The sequence below is a fragment of the Athene cunicularia genome (genome assembly GCF_003259725.1).
Source record: "Athene cunicularia isolate RWA chromosome 22 unlocalized genomic scaffold, athCun1 chr22_part1, whole genome shotgun sequence".
NCBI classification, from domain to species: Eukaryota; Metazoa; Chordata; class Aves; order Strigiformes; family Strigidae; genus Athene; species Athene cunicularia.
In genome coordinates, this window is record NW_020799128.1 from 4,758,251 (window position 1) to 4,774,036 (window position 15,786).

At 58.6% G+C, this 15,786-nt stretch overlaps 3 protein-coding genes across 3 annotated transcripts in view; 2 read left to right on the forward strand and 1 right to left on the reverse strand.

The window, feature by feature from the left end:
• Positions 1–1,266, forward strand: part of GINS4 (GINS complex subunit 4) — a 7,107-nt gene extending 5,841 nt beyond the window's left edge. Inside the window, exon 7 of the mRNA XM_026863035.1 lies at positions 1,150–1,266. The gene's annotated coding sequence lies outside the window, so the exon portion shown is untranslated. The remainder of the gene's footprint in view (positions 1–1,149) is intronic.
• A 579-nt stretch (positions 1,267–1,845) lies between these two features.
• Positions 1,846–8,960, forward strand: GPAT4 (glycerol-3-phosphate acyltransferase 4). The gene is made up of 12 exons (XM_026863044.1): positions 1,846–2,041; positions 4,764–4,833; positions 5,120–5,417; positions 5,582–5,656; positions 6,088–6,177; positions 6,293–6,386; positions 6,819–6,934; positions 7,148–7,203; positions 7,533–7,618; positions 7,819–7,947; positions 8,027–8,106; positions 8,580–8,960. The coding sequence occupies exons 1-12, from the start codon at positions 1,877–1,879 to the stop codon at positions 8,686–8,688; spliced, it is 1,368 nt and encodes a 455-aa protein (XP_026718845.1). The 5' UTR covers positions 1,846–1,876; the 3' UTR covers positions 8,689–8,960.
• Positions 8,961–14,053: 5,093 nt separating this feature from the next.
• Positions 14,054–15,284, reverse strand: NKX6-3 (NK6 homeobox 3). Its single transcript, XM_026863036.1, has 3 exons — positions 15,263–15,284; positions 14,659–14,828; positions 14,054–14,582 (listed from the first exon to the last, which is right to left on the reverse strand). Exons 1-3 carry the CDS (start codon positions 15,282–15,284, stop codon positions 14,352–14,354), a joined length of 423 nt encoding a protein of 140 aa, XP_026718837.1. The 3' UTR covers positions 14,054–14,351.
• Positions 15,285–15,786: the final 502 nt, after the last annotated feature.

The window sequence follows — 15,786 nt, forward strand, 5'->3', positions numbered from 1 at the left end:
CTTGGCCCCGGGCTCGCCGCTGGCGGCCGCCGGCCGCGCAAGCTGCCTGACCCGGGGTGACAGGGCGCAGGGGCGCGGTAACTGAGCCCCTTCGAGGGCAGCGGCTGCCGGCTCGCGTGGTCGGTAGGACCGGTGTGCCAGCACCAGTCCCGGTTCTGACGGGTGACAGCTCTGGCACAACAGCCAGCGACATGCGCGGCCACAGAGCTGCCTCTCCCAGGACGTGGTTCGTGTGGACGCGCATGTTCCTGTGGGGCGCTGACGGTGCTTTTGGCATCACTGGTGCAGCAGTGCCAAGCCAGCACCTAGAACACGCTGCACGGGGGAGCAGGAGGATCTTCCCAGACTCTCCTTTGCTCCTGTGTGCTCGTTGGGTCCCTGTTAAGTCCCGTCCCTGGTTCGACACTCTGCAGCCAGGTGAAGGTGGTATCCCGAGGGAAGGCTCCTCCGGCAGACTTGTCTCTTGACGAGCCCCAGCTGGCCTCGCTTGTGCATGCCCCTGCTGCGGAGGCTGCCCTCCCCAGGAAGCGCTGTAGTGCCAGGTGTCTGACCTTTGACTGGTCCCTGTGCCCCAACGAGTTCCACTTTGGCTAATCATCAGTGATAATTCTCCCCTTGGGCTAACTTCCTGTCCTGAACTGTTTGTAAAGCTGCCCTGTGTGACCAGGGGGTGAGCTGTGTGTACATGAGCAGAGGAAGTGATTCCCTCCTAGGAATCTGGGTACCTGGCTGGCTCAGTGCTCACGGATGCCTCTGAAATGAGAGAGCTGATCACATCTTTGTCATGAGGATGGGGTTTATGTCTCTCCATTGGCTCCTTTCCGGTACTTGGGACCTGATTGCAGTGTCCTGTGCTCTAGGTGTGGTTCTCCATGAGTCTGCTCAATCTGAGGTGTGGATAGTATGAAAATACAGGATGGGTGGCAGCAGGGAGGGATTCCCAAGTCTGTGACGGTGCCAGGCAGTAGCTGGAGTGCCTCTCCGAGTCTGCCGTGTCTCAGGAGCTGCTCTGAGTGATGTGACCTCAGCCCCAGCACTGCCTTCCAGGTTTCAGAGCCCGCTGTCCCTGGCTGCCTGCCACCCTCTCTGTGTTGACGTCTCTCTGAGCTTCGTGACTTGCCTGACTTTGGGTTCTCTTTCCTCCACTAGTGCTGGTGGCATGTGAGTGCTTTGTCGGCCAAGAAGCCAACACTGTTGAAGAGGTTTCCTGGGACACAGGCTTCATCCGTGTCTGTAACGACCCTTCAGCGTGACTGGATGCCAGGGGCCTCTGGAATTAAACTCGTCCCAGGCGTCATGCAAGGATCTGTGCTAGTGCCTGTGTCCTCACGGAAAGAACGATAACAGCTCCACATACGGTAGGCTCCCCAAGTGCCAACTCCCTCCATCTCCTCCAATGCAGGCTCAGGGATGGACTCCACCTTGTCCCTGTGAAGAGATTCTGCATGCTGTCAGCAGCCAGGAGGGGATTCTGCTGCCAGGCTCTTCAGAAGCTGCCCCACAGCGGGGCTGGCTCAGCGGCACCGTGGGAAGATATCCCTTCACGCGGCTGTGTCACTGCAGTGCCCACTGCACGCCCATGGAGGAAACTGTGTGCATGTTCCCTCTCCTTTGAGCTGCTCAGTCCACACTGTCTGAACTCACCTGGGCTTCTGGCAGACTATTTGCTTGTTTTCCCAACTGCTCTCCTTGATCCTGTTGCGTTCCCTCTCTCCAGAGCCCAAAAAGGATGTGAACTTTGGAATGGGGTCTGTGAGCAGGCTGCGGACTCGGTGCATGTGTGAGACTGTTGCCGAATAACAGGAGGACTGGTTAATCACTGCGGGCAGCCCTTCTGTCTGGCTGCAGGGCACCAGCCTTGCCTGGGCCTCTCACCATGTTCCTCCTGCTCCCCTTTGACAGCCTGGTTGTCAATCTCTTGGGGATTTCCATCACTGTCCTCTTCACCCTGCTTCTGGTTTTCATCATTGTGCCAGCAATTTTTGGAGTCTCCTTTGGCATCCGCAAGGTTTACATGAAAACTTTATTAAAGATTTTTCAGGTAAGTCACGTCTTGAGAATGTTCCGTATTTACAGGGGTCTGGTCAAGTGTGGTCATGCAGGGCAGAGAGAGGCTTTTGCCCCTCAGCAGACCATTGCAGGTGGCTGGGGTGGGAGGTTGGTTGGTTGGTGACACGTGCTGGTGCCATATGACCCCTTTGGGTCATCTCAGCCAGGTGCAGTTTACTGGAGCTCTCTTTGTGGGCTGTTTTTTCCCAGTAATTGACCCAGTAAGTCTTCACGTAAAGTAGCAATGTGCAGTGGCCCAGGGGGATCTGTAGATGTGCTGCGAGGAGGCACGTGCTGGGGTGGGCTAACATCCCGGGCGGGGCAGGGTGCTGTTACAGTTCCATGTGGAAGGAAGCCAGAAGGGCTGTAGGGTGTGATGGAGAGGGACAAGGCTGCGGTCGGCCGGCTGCTCCTCTCCAGGACATGGATGAAGCAAAAGCAGGAGGTGAGGCAGGACTTTCTGTACAGCAAGCCCTGAACAGTCTGCAGCCAGCACCCAGAGCTCTCAACACCTTCTGTCAGAGAGCACTGCCTGTTTATCTGCTGAGCCCAGCAGCCATGCCTGGACCCGCAGCCTCCGAGGACAACCAGCAGCCCTTGCTGACCCTCTTGGCACAGAGAGGCAAAGTGGAATTTTCCAGCTTGGGGTCATGCCGTTCCCTTGCCTGCCCTTGGCAGACTAATTTTATGGGCTGTCTTACAGCCAACACCTCTCCTTGAAGCAAGTCCCTGGTGAGATCAGAATTTTTGCCAGACTCCTAGTCAATAAAGCCTACAACACCCTACCCTGGCAGCCCAAGCGCAAGGAAAAAGATTAGCCTGTGCTTGATAGGGAGGTTTTAGGCTCTTAAATGTGGAGTTCAAGCTGCTAAATGATTTGTGGTACAGCTGCTGCTGTTTGAACAGGGCTGGTCTTCCCCAGGAGCGTGTCTGTACTGGCTGGCTCGGGAAGGCAGCACTGCAGCTTGGCAACACTCAGCTCTTCAAACTCTGAGTCCTCCCAAAAGCCTGAGATGTGCATGGGAAGACCCTGGGCTTTGTGAGATGCTTCGTTAACACATATGTCTGATCTGACTTCAAATTTAGTGACTGAACCTGGAGAAAAAATTAATAAGTTTGGTTTATCTGAAATGGAACTTAACTTTTCACCTTGTTTTTTCTTCAATTCAGGAACGTATAATCTTGACACCGGTTTTGGTGTTTAATTTTGAAACTTTCTGAAAAGACTTTGAAGTCTATTTCAGCTTTTGTCTTTGTGGTTGGAGAGGGGAGCACTCCGCTCACAGGTTTGGTGGAAAGTTCACTCACTGTGTTTGGTCACTCAGACTTGTATTTTTGGGGAGTGTTATTTACCCAAAAGATTATCCCAGCTCGAGGGGCTGGTGCTGCAAACCCAGCCCACAGGGGCAGCGTTCAGGTCTGGCAGTCCGTGGGACACGGCGGGCGCTGCGGGGCCTGGGCCAGGGGCTGCACATCTCTTGGCAGTGTGGGAGACCTGCCTGGCACTTCCCGGGTGCGAGTCTGGGTTTTCTGCTGCCGCAGCCGGGGTGGAGACGTGTCTGAGGGACGCCTTCTCCGTAGGCTGCCCGTCTCCTGCTGGGCCAGAGCTCCTCTTCTGACTTCTCTTGGGATGGCAGTGTCTCGACAGTCTTCTGCAATCCTGCAGTTCCTTCTGCTGGCAGAGGAGGCTGCTGGATGAGTGGACACTCCACATGCGATTAGTATTCCCACGTCGCTGCTTCCAGATCTGACGCTGGCATGGGCTGAGAGGACGCGAGGAGCTCCCCGAGCTCCCCCTTCTTCCCCCATCCCTGACAGCACAGCTGACCTGGGGCAATACGCACGTTGTATACAAGTCCTTGAGAAGCTGCTTCTCCTAGGGCTGTGTAGTGCAACAGAGCATGAGGCTGAGAGGGCAGGCAGGAAGACTGGCCAGTAATCCAGCCTGCAGTTTTTGCCGATGCCTTTGAGAAGGAACTGAGGGAGATTTCTCTGTGTAACAGGTAGTCAGGGCGTGGGAGTTGGCCACCAGCCGCCAGGGCGCGGTCCGAGGGTGCTTGCTGCTGCTGGTGTGGGCTGATGGTGAGCTGAGAAGCAGCAGCAGCCGTTAGCTGAATCGGGGAGGGAAGCATCCCCTCCCGTCATCAGCCTGATGTTTCTAGCAGCAGCCTGGAAGCACAGTCTCTGCTTTGAGCTTGGAAGAAGCCAGGGTTGACAACCAGCGCCCTTCCTGTGACCGGCCCCCTGTGCTGTGGTGTGGAGCAGGATCACGCTCCACCCAGTGGCTGTGCACTGGCAGCCATGGGACAGGGGCCACAGAGCCCACAGGGCAGGGGCTGCAGAGAACACCGCTGGGCCTCGCCGCTGAGCACTCCCCTTCCCTCTGGCCCTCACTCCCTTGCTTCCCATGGGGCTCTGCTCCGCAGAACGGCGCACAAACGTGTGCGCGTCACAACTGGCCTGTGCCTGTCACCCCCCCATCAGTCCTCTTGTCCCACTGCAGGCAGATCTCTGCTGTAAAAACGTTCCTCCCGGGCCAGGCTCTGCTCCCACCTGGGTTCGGTTGTGTTCATCACTCTCTTCAGTTCTGTACAGAAGCCTCCGGCTCCATCTTCTCCCCTTAACCATGCTCTTCCCTGGGAGTCGACTGTGAACAAGGGGCAGTGAGGAGCAGAGCTACAGGCCTTGCGAATCTTGTCACATGTATCTTGCAGTGGGCAACGCTGAGAATAGAGCGTGGGGCCAAGGAGAAGAAGCATCCATTATACAAGCCCTATGTCAATGGTAAGATCTTGCCCTGCATGGGTATGTAGGAAGTTCAATATTCTTTTGGGGAGGGGGTAAATGTGGTGTCTCTGAGCAGCTGAGGTGTGCTGGGAAGCCTTTTCGTATAGGTGGATTGGGGGGAGCTATGGAGAGGTCTGTTTCGTGAGGAAGGGGGGGAAGCGCCCAGGCAGTGGGAGGGGACTGGTCCATGCCTGCCTGCGCTGGCAGAGGGATGGGGCCGTGGAGGGTCCTGGCTCTCAGCCGCCTGTGAGTGTCGCTCTGAACTGCCTGCGGTGTGTTGTAGGGATCATTGCGAAGGAGCCAACGTCCCTGGAAGAGGAGATCAAGGAGATCCGCCGGAGCGGCAGTGGCAAAGCCCTGGACACCCCCGAGTTTGAGCTCTCGGATATCTTCTATTTCTGCCGTAAAGGCATCGAGACCATCATGGATGATGAAGTGACCAAGAGGTTCTCAGCTGAAGAGCTGGAGTCCTGGAACCTGCTCAGCAGGACCAACTACAACTTCCAGTATATCAGCCTGCGCCTCACTGTGCTCTGGGGACTGGGAGTGATCATCCGCTACTGCTTCCTGCTGCCCCTCAGGTGAGTGCTGCTGCAGCAGCCTACCTGCGCCCGGGGATGGCGGCCTCCTCCACTGTGGAGGGCAGCTGGTATCCACCCCAGACCCTGGTTATCCTCATCCAGCTGCTTGACGAGTAGGGCTTGTGGCCTGATTTTTCTATCGCGTAGCTTCCCTCTTTCTGCAGGATAGCTCTGGCGTTCACTGGCATCAGCTTGTTGGTGACGGGTACTACAGTGGTGGGATATTTGCCAAATGGAAGGTGAGTTCATCTCTGGGGCAGAGGGGATGGGGACACCCCTGTGCAGTTTAAGACCTGATAACCCTGAAGTTTTTCTGTGAGGCCAAACTGTTCTGCCTGCTGCAAGCAAGGCTGGTGCCTTGCCGTGGTGTCTGTAGCCTCTCAGCAACAGACAGCCTGTAATTTTAAACAGAGGGCCTAGATGTGAGTACTAACCTGTGGCAGAGCACTCAGCCCTGGGCTCTGAAAGGAGCAAGGACAGAAGAGAGCAAAGGCCAAAGTTTAGTTCTCATGAGTTAAGAATCAGTGGTTGTAAGCTGGCAGTGAAACCCAGGACGAGACGTGTTTCTGTGTATCAGTTGGACCTCCTGGCCTGGTGCAGCTGGGCTGAGTGGCCCCATTACAGGGGAGGTTGTAGCCCTGAGGGTGACGGTCTGTGTCCCGGGCTGCAGGTGTAAGGAGTTCCTGAGCAAGCACGTCCACCTGATGTGCTACCGGATCTGCGTGCGTGCTCTCACAGCCATCATCACCTACCACGACCGGTAAGGAGGCTCTGCCAGCAGTGGGCCCCTTCCCACGTGCTGCTCCGCGCCAAGCCTCTTGCAGGCCTCGCCCTTCGTTCCTCTGTCCTCATCTGTGCCTTGGTTTTGCATTTAGGGAAAACAGACCCCGAAATGGAGGCATCTGCGTGGCCAATCACACGTCCCCTATCGATGTGATCATCCTGGCCAGTGATGGCTACTACGCGATGGTAAGGTCTGCGCCCCAGCCCTGCCGGTGGGGCCTGGTCACATCTGTGGTGTGTGGGGCGGGCAGAGGCAGCAAGAGGCTTTTGAGCCTGCAGAACTACCCTCCCCGTGTGACATCGCGCTCTCCGACCCTCTGCACCCTCTTGTCTTGGCCTGGGACTTGGAGCACTAGGGGCCTCTGGGCACTGCTCTGCCAGCAGAGCTCTGGGGTTTGCCATCCACGGAAGAGCAAAGCGCTTCCCCAGCTGGACCTTCTGCAGCGTGGAAAGCACTTGGGGCTGCTGCAGCTGTCCTCCCCGTCAGAGCCTGGGGCTTTCCCTCTCAGCCTTTCCACGGCGGGAGTAGAAAGATGAAACTCGGCTGTGGATGCAGGATCTGCCTTGGCTTCCATGTGTCCCCAGGTCTTGTAACTGGTGTCTTCCTGCCCTGTTCAGGTGGGTCAGATCCACGGCGGGCTGATGGGTGTGATACAGAGAGCCATGGTGAAAGCTTGTCCCCATGTCTGGTTTGAACGCTCTGAGGTCAAAGATCGTCACCTTGTCGCCAAAAGGTGTGGCAGTTGCTCGCTGCAGGGGGGTCTGGAGGCTGGGAAAGGCAAGGGGGCTGCCTGCTTCCCGTGGGTGAGGATGCTGCCTTGCCTCATGGGTGCTGGGAGACCACACTTCTCTTGGTGGCCCCCAGCAATGGCAGGATAAGGACTGTGCTATGAATTGGTAGTGATGGCTTCTGTGTCCTCTGCTAATTAGTGACACTCTTTGTTCAGGCTCACGGAGCACGTCCAGGACAAGAGCAAACTGCCCATTCTTATCTTCCCGGAAGGTGAGTTGTGGAGTGGGGCCAGACCAGCACCTGCTGGAGGGGGCACACGGGGACAGCCGTGTGCCCCTGTTCCTTCCCTCCTTGCGCAGCCAAGGGCCTTGAGACCCTTCACTGGGACAAAGGGAATGTTGCATCTTTAGAGCTGACTGGGTGCAGAATGTGGAAGTCAGATCTGTGGTGTCCCAGAGACATATGCTGTGTGCAGGGCACAGGGTTTGGAGTGTTAGGGGGTAGTTGTTGGGCGCCATAGCCTGGACCTTAGGTGTTAGCTTAGACTTCTGAGCTGACTTGCAAAGGGAAGCTGAGAAGATTGTGCTTGCTTCTTACAGGAACCTGCATCAACAACACGTCTGTTATGATGTTCAAGAAGGGGAGCTTTGAAATTGGAGCCACAGTTTACCCTGTAGCCATCAAGGTATGGGAAGGCAAACACTCTCTGCTTCAGAGCTCAGTCTTGGCAGCCCAGCCTTAGCCCAGGCCTGGGGGCATGGGGAAGCTGAGATCACTCCGTGCAGTGCTCTGGGAGTGCTGGCCTGTAGCTGGGCTTGGAGCGGAACTCGGGGCCTCGGGGAGGGTGGGGCCACTGCCTGACTCTGAGCTCTCCTGCCTCTGCAGTATGACCCGCAGTTCGGAGATGCCTTTTGGAACAGCAGCAAGTACGGCATGGTGACCTACCTTCTCCGGATGATGACCAGCTGGGCCATCGTCTGCAGCGTCTGGTACTTGCCCCCAATGACCAGACAGGTACGTGCAGTGGGCCTGGCCCGCTGGCCACTGCCCCTTGGGCCCTTGGCTCCCGCTGAGCTGTGTTGTTCTGCCGCAGCCCGAAGAGGACGCTGTCCAGTTTGCCAATCGAGTGAAGTCAGCCATCGCCAGGCAGGGGGGCCTGGTGGATCTGCTCTGGTGAGTCCCGGCAGGCTTTGCTCTTCCTGGGCCGGGTTCCTTGTTCCTGGGCCCTGGCATGTGCCTGTGGGCTGCAGAGCTGCCTTGCGTTGGGCCGAGTAGGCCTATGGAGAAGTGGAGACCACCCTCCCTGGGACCCCCAGAACTGCTCGCCCATAGCAGGGACCAGAGTCTTGGCTTCTGCTGTGTGTGTCGGGCCCCGGGGCTTCATCCCAGCTTACGCCGGGATGCCCTGGTGGTGACTCAATGCTGCGAGGCGAGGTGGGTTGAGCTTGGGAGCTTCCTTGTTCGGGCGCTGAGATCTTCAGCACTGGGGGAGCCTGTGGGGCCGCCTGCTGCCAGGCTGCCGTGCTGAGCACGTGTGGGCCCCTGGCACCAGGCTGGCGCGGGGCTCTGAGCTGCCCCCGGCAGCCCCAGCCAAAGGTCCCGACAGTGCCCGCCTGCAGCTCCTCTGATGGTCTGACTCTCCCCAGGGATGGAGGACTGAAGAGGGAGAAGGTGAAAGACACGTTCAAGGAGGAGCAACAGAAACTCTACAGCAAAATGATTGTAGGCAACCATGAAGACCGGAGCCGGTCCTGAGCCCTCTGCCCCCAGCACCATTACTGGGCCTGGCCAGAGGCCCCTGCCCCCGGCACCACCCGGGGCTCCTCTGATGAAGCAGCTCCAGATCTTCGGACTTTGGCTACTCCAGAGCCGCTCACTCGCCCCTTCACACTCTGGCTGCGATTCCCTGGAGGCGCTGTTACTGCCCCGAGTCTGGGGCCCTGGGCAGCCCTGGGCAAAGATGCCTTCTTGTTACTGTTACAGTGAAGCCCCTTGCAGGGGCAATATTAAACAAAACTTATGGTCTCATATGCTTCCATATGGTGTTTACAGGCCCAGGGGGAGGCCTGGTGCGTCGATGTGCCTGTGTGTCAGTCACAAGTCTCCCACAGCGCAGAAGCTGGCGAGCTGTGCTGAAATCAGCTGCTTTGACAACTGAGGGAGCCTTCGTGAGCCCTGTGCCTTGTGTCTGCAGCCTAAACCCCACATGAGCAGCGTGTGCTCTCGGCCATTTCCAGCTTTACTGCCATAAGGAGAAACCTCCCCTCGTCCTTTCCACCCTCCTATTGTGGCCTAACCCTTCTCCAGCGTCCGAGCACCAGCCTCTTCCCTGGGGTCCCTCAGGGGTGAACGGTGGGTTGCCAGATGGTTGTTACTGGTGTGGGGCTCCCGAGGGACCCGTCCCTGCTGTGGGGGAGCTCGGCCTGCGGTGGGAGATCCCCTTTTAAATGTCTCCTGAGGGCAGGGGTGGGATCTGATCTTGTACACCAACATGCACACAGATAATCTGGATCTTGTTGTAAGGAACCTGAAATCCTGTGCTGGAGGTGGTGCCCCTTTCCCTTCCAGCCCGGCGAGTATGTTGTGCAGTAAAACAACTTGCATTTGAGCGTTTGCCCCGTGTACTTTCCAGTTTTCCTTATTTTCCCACAAATCACAGACCTTCCCTCGGGTCCTCTGCTCTCACAGGCCGAGGCCATTTTAATGCTCCCGGCTTGTGCTCCCTGGAACCTGGAGAAGTCAGAAGGAAACGCTTTGGTGCCTCCTTCCTACCCCGGGGGTGTTCATTGCCCCCAAGCCAGGACAGCTGTTCTGCGTAAGTGTCCTTAAACCTCAACTTCTCTGCACTAGGTAACAACACAGATTCAAGGTAGTTTACTTCCTGCTTGTTTTTTTTGGGGGTAAATCACCATGATACCAAGAAAGAGAAAAAGAAAGCCACAGAGAGGAAGAGTTCAGAAACTCCCCTGACCTCCCCCATACCCTCACTTGTGTTATTCGGATCTGTGCAGCCGCCATGCCTCGTGTTTTTTGTGGCCCGAGAACCCTCCTTTTGGGCCAGTCAGCCTTTACCTGCGCACAGACAAGGTGCGAGCGGGTGTGTGCAGCTTGTCCTCACACGGAGGAGCCCGTTTTCCGTGGTGTGCTATTTTCCACCTACCCCAGGACCATCGATTTAGGCACAAACTGTTCCCAGTGCAATACCCGAGGGGGGACAGTCTTCCTTACCATGATGTAAAGCTACACTTAATAGCATATGATCAGTTAACGTACAGTTATGGGAAATATTTCTATACTGAATTGATTTACCTTTGCTATTTGTACTGCTCAAAATACGATTCTCTATAAATGTGCACACAGTGACACGTTACCGACACGAACACTGCATTCAGTTCTCTGTTACACACGATCTCCGCTAACATCCAGCCTCACCAAGAGGAACCCTGCTGTTCTTGTTTGGTGATGGAGACACCCTTATTGGCCCCCGGCTTTTCCCTGTACCCCAAGTTTGTATTCTTCTCTTCTGCCCAACTTCAGCTGTGACAATTGATCTAGAGGGACAAAAAGAAGAAACAAAGTCCATTGTCTTTTCCTTTCCACTGGTGACAACTAAACAAAAGCAGCTGAAGCCAAGCAGGAGATGACAGTTAGCATCTACAGGTGTATTGCTTCTGCTCCTGTGCTGCCAACACAAGACAAAACAACTGCTAGTTACTAACAGACGTCTCATTTATCCAGGCTGGGAGCCCTCCTTCTGTAGGAGTTTATACTGGCGTTAAAAATCTTTTTCGCCAGCATTTTGGTTTACTTGTTCTACCCAACTCCCTCGGGACAGCTCCTAACACCAGTTCACCAATCCTCCATCCATGTCTGTTAATCGATGGGGCTGTTGCTTTGTTATTTTAAAAAAAAACAAACAACAACCCAAAGACAGAAAATAAAAGCACAACCCTTAGCTTCTTGGAAGTTGTTCTATTTATGCAGAGCTTTTTGACCATCATTGTTTAATTGTGTAAGAAATGCTGGGTATAGCCTATGTATTATGGGAGTTAACCTGTAGCATAGTTAACCCTCAGTTACCAGGCAGGTGTGCGCTACCTTGCAGAACTTGCCGGTACTGTTTAATAACATCTTAGGAGCTGCATTCACTCCAGTTCCCGCTCATGTGCTTTCCCGGAAAGCTGCTGCCGACCTCCCTGTCAGCCACTGATGGCCTGATCCAGCCCCAGCTTTGCTGCTCTGGCCCCAAGGCTGGCAAAGATTTTCCCTTGCCCAGGGGCCGTTTGGATGAAATCTTCCTCCCACCCCACACTGTGCCATGTTCTGGAGAGTCCCTTGACCCCGAGAGCCGCGGGGTGCCCTGGCAGTGTCGCACTCTCTGGGGCCTGGGGGGTGCCCCTTCCCCACGTGCTGAGCTGCAGCCGGGGATGCAGCCCCAGCCTGGGGCCGTGGGCATCGCTGCCCGCCCGTCCCTGCTGCCTGGGCAGGGTCTCCTGTGCCTTTCCCTGGCGGGCTCCTGCGCACTCACCCACACCCTTCCCATCCGCAGGGCCGTGCGCCCCGTGGTCTTGTCTCTGCGGGGGTACGGGCATTACCCTCAGGCTGGGAAAACACCTGCAGGCACGGGCAGGGGCTCTCCCCAGGGCAGGTCTCCTGCAGCAGCACCTGCTCTTGGGTCTGGCTCCGGGTGCCCCCCGCGAGCTTCCCCCAGCCTCGTCGCAGAGGCCGCGGTGATGTGTGGGAACCTCCCCGTGCCTGCCCACCTCACAGCTCTGCGGGGCCTCCAACGGCCCCACTGTGCTTGGGGACCATCCCCAGCAGGCCCAGTACTGCTGGGATGCTCTGCAGCAGGCAGGGAGGTGGCTGGACAGGTTAGGAGGCACACATCCATCTTACCTCGGCTCCCTCCTCCCCATGCCCCCAGTCAATATGTCTCTCTCCGATGAGAAAGTTAATAAATTTAGCTCTAGATTAAAAGTATCGATCATTTCATTTGTAAGCGATAAATAACCGGGGGGAGTGCTGGGCGGCCCATGGGGTAGGGGCTGCTGGCTCTGGCTGCAGCAGCCATGCAGCCCGCTGGGGCCGGGGGCCCTCATATGCATTCTGCCCGGATGCTGGCATTGATTTGCTATTAGTCTCCACGCACCACCCAGTAGCACATCATTCCCGGAGCCGCTATTAATGGCCTTTTGATAAATAATCACTTGTAAGTCAATAAATTTTTATTAAACAGTGTGGCGCTTTGATTTATGAAAATCCGACGGGGTTTGTCTGGGAGAAAAGGGATGCAGAATTGAAGCGGAGCCGCTATCCATCTGCCTGCCAGGCGGCCCTGCCCGTGCTCGCACCCACACACCCCCAGCGCGGCCGGCCCCAAGCTCTGCCACGCTCACCGAGCTCTGCCCGCACCCCCAGGGCTGCCCAGCGCCAGGCCGCGGGCGGACAGCGGGTTTGGGGCGGGCAGAGCCACTGACCAGGCGCTGCACGGCCTGTCGAGACCCCAGTGCTGGCAGGGGACGCTCTGCTGCAGCAAACAACCTGCAGCAAACCGCAGCAGAAGCGGCCGGCGTGGGTGGCGGTGGGCAGAGCGGCGGGAGGAGGGTGGTCCCAGGCCCTGGGGCCCTGCGCAGAGCAGCGCTGCTGGGGGGACCCGACCGGCTGCGGGGATGCACGGGGCAGCCAGGCTGCGCCTGCAATTTGTCACTCTCCCTGGCTGCAGCAGGCCCTTTGCCACCTGCTTTATTTGTCTCCCAGCCCTGACGTGGCATCAGACAGGTGTTAAACTACTTAATCACTTTAAAATTGTTTTAATTTTCTGTTTTGTATTGATTTCCACAGCACCAATTAATCAGCTCACTGGACCAGGCAGTTAGTACATTAAAAATTGTCAACCACGCTGGGCAGCTTAGAAAATGTCAAAAAAATATCCCGACGGCAGCCCCTCACTTCTCCCAGCGTGCGGACCCTGCTCCTGCCGAGCGCTGGCTCTGCCCACGGGCAGTGACGTGGCTCTCCCGGCCCTGCCACGGCGCTGGGGCACGCAGCTGCCACCCCAGGACCTGTCCCTCCACGTCTTGCAGAGGGTTCATGGGCTCCGCTGCCTGCTGGCACCCGTCCTGCCGAGGCAGCGGAAGAGCTGTGCGGCTGAGGGGGAAGTGTTGCAAGCCCCATGCTCGCTGGGGGCTGGAAGGGGACCCACGGTGGGGATCAGGCTTCCCTGCGCCCTGGGGAAGTGCTGTCAGGGCTCCTTGCAAAGGGCCCCCGGCCCCACACGCAGCAGAGAGGACAGACTAGAGGGGACTTGAAGCTGACTGTCAGCCTTGCAGCCAGGGCGGATGGGTCACACAAAGACAGTCTCCAGCCCCACACCACGAGACTGGAGGGCCCCCTGCAAAGCCCAAGCGCTGTGGGGGGTTCAGCCATCCCCGGGGGCGGAACTTGGCCTGTCCTCTGATGCTGCCTGTAGCCACAGGGGAGGGTAGCACCTCCTCGCCTGTGCCGCATTGCTAATCCCTATAGGATGGGCCGGCAGCACCTTATCTCCTATCGATTTCGGCCGGTCTGTTTGCTCACACCTGGCTGGCACCCAGCTGGCTCTTGGCTGAGCAACTGCCGAGCTCACTGGGCCCCCGCAGTGTGCCCACACGAGCAGAAGTCCCTTGGGCATCCCGAGGGCTGGGGACAGCCAGCCCTACGTGGCACCTGCCACTGGGGTGCAAGGGCTGAGCCACGGGGAGCTGGAGCAGGGACACACTGCCCCACGCGCACCCCCATGGAACGGGGGTGCAGCGCAGGGGGGCCCACCAGGTTGGCAGGCAAACACACTGGGACTATTGACACCACATCAATCCTGCGGCCCCGACAGGTGAACGGGCTCTCACTCACACCATTAAGATAAATGATATTTATTTGCTGCTACGAGGTTCCAACAAGAGGCCCCAACGAGTGACTTTTGAACCAGCACCTCTCGCTGCCGGTGCACACCTAAGCCGGGGAAAACCCTGGGAAATGTCCCCAGGTCCGCCCCACTACCGTGTGCCCTTCCTGCCCACACACAGCACCACAGCCACGGCCCCTTCCCCTGCCTGGCATGCAGACACTGCCCCGTAGGTGCTATCCCAGCCCCTCCTCGGGCACAGCCTCGCGAGGGCACCCTGACCGCACGCCCATGAAGCAAGCGCTGGGACTCGGCTGGGGCTGGGACGTTTATTTCATCAATGCCGACAGCATGGCTGCGCCTGATGCTGCCCACACGTGTGGCTCCCAGCCCCACCAGCATGAACCCTGGGCAGCAGCCACCAGGAGGGGGGCAGTGGCTGCCCCCTCCCCACAGCCAGGCGTGGGGGTCACCCCCTGGCAGGAGGCAGGCAACCGGGCCGGGCGCCCTGTGGCCCAGAGGGGGGCTGTGCCGGCCCTCAGCCACTGTGCGTGCCCAAGCCCAGCACCGAGAAGGCAGCACGGTGCTTCCTCAGCAGCAGCCGGATCTTCTCATCATCCGAGTCGGGGTCCAGGGGCTTGTTGTACTCGTCGTCCTCGGTTTCAGAGGCTGCCCGCTCTCCGCCAGAGCCCCCCGCCCGCTGCGAGGACGAGGAGGGCTCCAGGGCGCTCTTCTTCCTCCATTTGGTCCGTCGGTTCTGGAACCAGACCTGCCGCCCCACGGCCCCGGCTCGGTTAGCAGCCACCACACCGCACACCCCGTGCCTCACGGGGACCAGCACTCACCTTCACCTGGGACTCTGTCATGCCAAGGGAATAGGCCAGCCGCGCTCTCTCCGGACCCGCCAGGTATTTGGTCTGCTCAAAAGTCTTCTCCAGAGCGAAGATCTGGTGCCCGGTGAAGGTTGGGCGCGTGTGCTTTTTCTTGTGGATGCTGTCGGGCAGGTGAGCAGGGGCTGCGGGAGAGGAGGGAGGTGGGTGAGCACCGGGGCTCTCTGCAGAGCATGGCTCTGGGCAGCCCTCCCCTTCCTGAGCGTGGCACCAGTACACCCGCCAGCCCTCAGAGCTCAGAGTCCCTCCATGCTGGTTCCCCTCCAGATTAGAACCACACTCTGGCTTCAAAAGGCTTCAGCCCTCCCCAGGAGGGCTGAGCTGCCCTCTGTGCCGCCCCGCGGAGCCAGCGCCGGGCCGTGCACCTCCAGCTCGGGGACAGCACTAATTTGCTGTGCTGAGAGGGAAGGGTCGTTAGCAGCCGTGCGTGACCCCAGAGCCACGCAGCACCGGGCACACGGTGCCCCCGCGCCCCACGCCCTGCAGGATGCATGAGGGAAGGCGGACAGGGCTGGTCAGCTCACAGCCACGCCAGGCGCGGGCGGCGGAGCCTCCTGACCCCTCTGCTCCACGAGCACCATTGGCGGGAGAGGGGGAAGGGGGCCACGGCTGCAGGTGCTGAGCGGCTGCATCCAGCCCCCGGCCCAGAGCCTCCCGGGGCTCTCCACGGGTGCACCCATCCCACCCCTTGGCAAGGCAGCAACATGCTCTGAAACCCCCCTGCCAGCTTCCACCCGGCAGGCAGTGCTGCCAGCCCAGGGCTGCCCATCCTGCCGGGCTCTGCCCTGAGCTGGGCCAGGCAGTGACCCCAGAGGCTGCAGAGGGACGAGGGACCTCCGAGACGGCATGGCGGGGTCACCTGCCTGGGGGCTAAGCAAAGAGTTAATCTCTGCCATTAGAGCTGCCCCGGCTCTTGAGCTGAAACCTCTGCGGCCAGTTGAGGTCCGGCAGCTCCGGTGCAGGACCATTCCCACCATCCCGGGGCGACCAGCCGAGCCTCGCGCAGGGTGACCGGGGAGATGCGGCCTGGGCAGCACGTCCCTGCCCCGGTGACGGGGGGTCAGGACTCTGCGAGGCGCCCAC